The 5,041-nt window shown below is 31.4% G+C and overlaps 1 protein-coding gene across 1 annotated transcript in view; it reads left to right on the top strand.

The window, feature by feature from the left end:
* LOC117100764 overlaps positions 1–3,394 on the top strand; it is a 7,098-nt gene extending 3,704 nt beyond the window's left edge. Inside the window, exon 5 of the mRNA XM_033240578.1 lies at positions 2,860–3,394. Within this exon, the coding sequence (XP_033096469.1) occupies positions 2,860–2,984 (125 nt within the window). The 3' untranslated portion in view covers positions 2,985–3,394. The remainder of the gene's footprint in view (positions 1–2,859) is intronic.
* Positions 3,395–5,041: the final 1,647 nt, after the last annotated feature.

Below are 5,041 nucleotides of genomic sequence, written 5' to 3' on the forward strand. Positions count from 1 at the left end.
ACCCCTAGCTTATGCTGTATCATCTAAAAATATAAGTACAGTTAATACAGAAACAAACTTCCGGAAATTTGACCAGTTTGGATCATTTTTGCAGAATGACTGGAAAACTATAAATAGACTACTTTGTTAAAAACATGTTTTGACAAGAGTAATGAGAATTTGCATTGTGTATGTAATCTCCAGTGAATGGTATTTATAAATAAACTAAATTGTACATTACTATTTTTTTTATTCAACCTCAACTAAAATTAGATTTTAGGGGACAGTATGTTATTCTTAACTGTTTATTATTATCATTAAAAATAGTTTGGAAATTCCAGTCTTGCTGTTTTGGTCATAGCAAACACCACAGTATGGCTTTGGTAGAAGTATTTTTAGATATTTTTTCTGTTGTAGTATTGACATTTTAGTAGTATGTGAATTTTCTTCCACGTAAATTGTAGGCCAGTGTTTTGAGTGCCGGATATATTCCTACTGTACACAGGAACCTTTTAAAGATACAAAATTATGGTGTGTGTGATTGGTTGGTCCTTTCTCTACTTCCTTCCAGGAGTAAACTAGTACACGGTTGGTCATGATTTTAATCTCAATGTCAGGAGAAGTGGTGACCTGTTGTAGGAGCTGCCTATTTCCAGGGAGTTGCTGTTTCTTAAAGTGGTTCCTAAACAAGTGTTCTTGGTATAAACCTAAAGTACATAAACACCAAGGCCCTGTCCAGACTATCAAATTTTGATTGACTAAATATTGTCATATATAGGCATATAATGACTAAATATGGGCATAATGAATTTCTAAGTTAGATAGAGCTCCTTTATAGGTGTTTGATCCAAAGGTCAGGGTAATATTAATAATATCATGCACAATAAGTGAAGAAAGACAACATGTAAAATTAAATTCCTTGTTCTACCACAAAAAAAAATATAACTCGTACTAGGTCCTTTGAATTAATTTTAAAAAATTCAAAATGATTCTTATTGTAAGCCAGGTCAGTTAAAGATATTCAAGAAAATATATGAAGGTGATATTTTGACAAATATCAGGTTTCATTGTTTCTAATAAGTTTAATATGAATGTATATTTCACGATTAAAAATGTTCTGAGTTGATTTAAATCTGTTTTGAGACACATTTAGTAAAGCCCTTTTTTTTTTAGAATTGATAAGAAAACCAACATATACAGTAAGTCATCATTTTCTGTAATGTATGTTTTTAGATTTTTAATTTAAAAAAATATTTTCTCTGGTTGTACTCAATCCAGGAACCTGATTTAAAGATCAAAATAAAGCCTATATAGTCATCTATCAAAATATGTCAATAACTCAATTTATTTTTTCTACAACACACATTTTTTTTTTTTTTGTACGACAGCTCCCATTATATTTTCCAATTTTGTTCTTTCAGGTATTTGTGCAAATACTTTTGGTAACATATGATGTACTAAAATTATACCTTTGAAAAGACATTTAACAAATTTTTTTAATCTGCATACACATTCTTGTTTTTTGTTGTTAGTTCTATTGCATTGTTCAAATTGATAGGTATTTTTGTTGAGTTCTATATAAAATATCTATTGATATACACTTTAGATTTCATGCTTCATTGACAGCAAGATATGTTCAATTGTTGTCACAATGTTTTCCAGGATTTGGTTTTTGGATTGTCATTGTATTATTTTTCTGACAATATCTATATTTTAGTATTTATTTTTTAAATGACATACCCTATTGACCTTCTAAGTTAAGGCATTTCTGATTTTTTTTTTAACTTGTAAAAAAGAGACATAGTAATAGTGATGCACATAAAATAAGGCAAAAAATTATTTCCCAAGCATATTGGTTCCATACAGTAGCATGCATAATCAGGGCAGATTGTTCAGCAATTTTATTTATATATTTTACTACTATAAAGGCTTAAAGCCAGGCTCGAGAAGAAAAAACAAAATACAGTATTGATATATATTGCCATAACCACCGTTTTTCCACCTTTTTCCCCCAGTTTTTAAATATTCAAAAATCTGTATCTTATGGTTGCCAAGTTTTTCTTCTTTTCATGTCTTAAAAAAATCAGTACAACAAATTAAAAAATTTAAAAAATCCTCTGGAGTCCAGCTTTAAGAGGCAGCTGGCCTGGGAGTGCTATTTTCAGGAATCTGCAGGCAGGATAACCTTTTTTCCAATTCAGCCCCATTCACTGTGGGGCTGAGATGGACCTGAGACCCATCTGTAAGGGAATGATGACACAGCAGTCATCATCATTAATATCCACCTTCTTCATAAATATGTGAAGAAGTTGTTCATCATTAATATCCACCTTCTTCATAAATATGCAACTATGAATACATACTGCATACATACAGCATAGGCCCAGTTACAAACTAAGTTTCACTTTAACCCGAGATCCTTGAAAGCATAGGGTTATCCAATGTTTGGGTCAGTGTCAGCTGGGGATCCAGTGGGGCACAGAAAGAAGCAAAGTATTTTATTATGGGACGACTGCATTAAAAAAGCATTTTTACAGTTTGAGGATGGCATTTCTAGGCATTAAAATTTGATATGCTCCAAACATGTTGGGGCTGACGTGAATTTGGACTATTTTTTCAGGGAAATTAGACCTCTCTTCATCATCCTTGGATCCCTGTCAGTGGCCTGGAAGCCCTCATAGTGAATTTTTTTGCCACCACCGGTTCTGGATGAGTCCTTGCTGCAGACCATTGTACATGTGTTTGCACCGATTGCCAACAAACTTTCATAATGGGTCCCTTTTGGAAATAAGAAAGTTGTAGAAATCATTTAATCTAAACACAAAGAGACTGCATGTTGTAATCACTGTATGCTTATATTCTTGATATTTTCTTTTCCAGACACATATCTTACAATTGAGGATGGTAAAGCACTGTTGGTGCAAGCAAAGGACCCTGAAAATGACAGTCCTGGAGCATTCCTTAAGATCCTGAATGCAGATAATCATCCAGATACAATTTACTAGGCTATCAACCACCAGTACCCTCTGTGTATGCTGGTTATAGTTAAAAGATATCTTGCTTCATCCACATAGAAACTAAAAAAAGCACAATAGATCACCAACTAATTTGGTAAAGTATCTTTAATAAAACCTAGAATATGTATAGGCCTATGTACAGTACATCATTTTTATCTACTTCAATTACTAAAAATAGAGGCAATTTGATTTTTTATTTTTTATTTTCAGTGTTATGCAATAAAAAGTATTCTTGATTCTTGTACTACTGTACATATGCAGGTTTTCCATATTCCCTCCCCCACCCCACCTGTCAGGGGAAATCCTGGTGCCGCCCATGATGAATCTGTTGAATGAATAAGTATGTTTTACTTTGACGATTGTTCATTTTTCTATAAATACTACTCACGAAACATGGGCTGAGTTACAAAATATTATTAACTACTCAATTTAATTTCAATCTATGAGGAGTTAATCAACATAATTCAGTCAAAATATCAACCTTAACATTGTAGACCTAAAGTCATACTGATTCTGTAACCTACCCATGTTTCTTGACAATGTATACTCTCTTCTGTGATTAAATATTTATTGCTTTACTTGCATTACATTACCTCTAGAACAAAATATTTTAGTTTCGTACATTCAGTAGTTTCATAATATAAATTATCTAATCTTGTTACCTCAATCATGTTTCTGCATCTTAAATTACAAATATAATACTAAACTTAGAAAAAAATTATCAATTAAATGATGATTTGTGGATGCGCAGTTGAATAGCACTTGTTCAGAAGTAACGCTAAAAAGCAATTAATATTATACGCCCTCATCTCAAGCATTTGAACGACAAGCAATAATCTGAAAGGATAATTGAAAAAATCAACAATAATAATAAAAATATATATTAATATTCATATATATACAATATATATATATACTTTATATTATTATTATATTGATATACTTGTATAATTAATTTTCGATTACTTATCTTTTTTCATATCTGTAATTTACATACTGTATTTAAGTTTTGTCTTCATATTTTGTAGTATTTAAGTGATTTTCCGAATAAATTCAAATCAAATCTACTCAAAGAAAGGTACTTACACAGTGTTCGAATAAAGGACATGATCGATGGTACATCATGCAGCAAAGCTCTTAATGAATTATCAATTAAATGATGATTTGTGGATGCCCAGTTGAAGAACTAGTTCGGAAGCGATTAATATTATACGCCCTCATCTCGAGCATTTGAACGACAATTAAGAAACAATCCGAAAAGATAATTGAAAAAAATCAATAATAATAATATTCATATATATTAATATTCATATATATACAGTATATACATATATATATATATATATATATATATACATACTTTATATTATTATATTGATATACTTGTATAATTAATTTAGATTACTTGTCTTTTTTCATGTCTGTACTTGACATACTGTATTTAAGTTTTTTCTTCATATTTTGTAGTATTTAAGTGATTTTCTGAATAAATTCAAATCAAATCTACTCAAAGAAAGGTACTTACACAGTGTTCGAATAAAGGACAGGATGGTACATCATGCAGCAAAGCTCTTAATGAATTTTGTCCTATAAATAAATATGTTGTGTAATAAAATGCCTGTGACCTCTTGCTGTCAAGGAGAGCTTCATAACCATTAGACCAAAGATGATTCATGGTTGAAAATATCCATCAGGTACATTTTGATTTATCTGGTTTAACAGACAGAACTACTACAGAATAATGAGAGTAACATTTGTTTTGTTTGTCCAGTATTTTTTCTTTACTCATTTATATTTTCAATAATTCATTTTTATATATTGTCAGTTGTTGTTTTGTAACTGTTGTACGGGTCGAACCTCTCCTGCGCGAGAGTGTTCCTCTGTTATAAAAGAGAGAACCAATAAATCTTATCTTATCTAACAGCCTTTCAAGGTGCACCATTATTTTTTAGGCGTTAGGGACGTAGCCAGGATTTTGAAAGGGGGGGGGGGGGGCCGTTATGAGAATTACGTAGGACCCCGGCGGGGGCAGGGGGGGGAATCCC

The sequence above is a fragment of the Anneissia japonica genome, unplaced genomic scaffold (genome assembly GCF_011630105.1).
Source record: "Anneissia japonica isolate Jap-2015-1 unplaced genomic scaffold, ASM1163010v1 scaffold18_len179048_cov169, whole genome shotgun sequence".
Lineage (NCBI taxonomy): Eukaryota > Metazoa > Echinodermata > Crinoidea > Comatulida > Comatulidae > Anneissia > Anneissia japonica.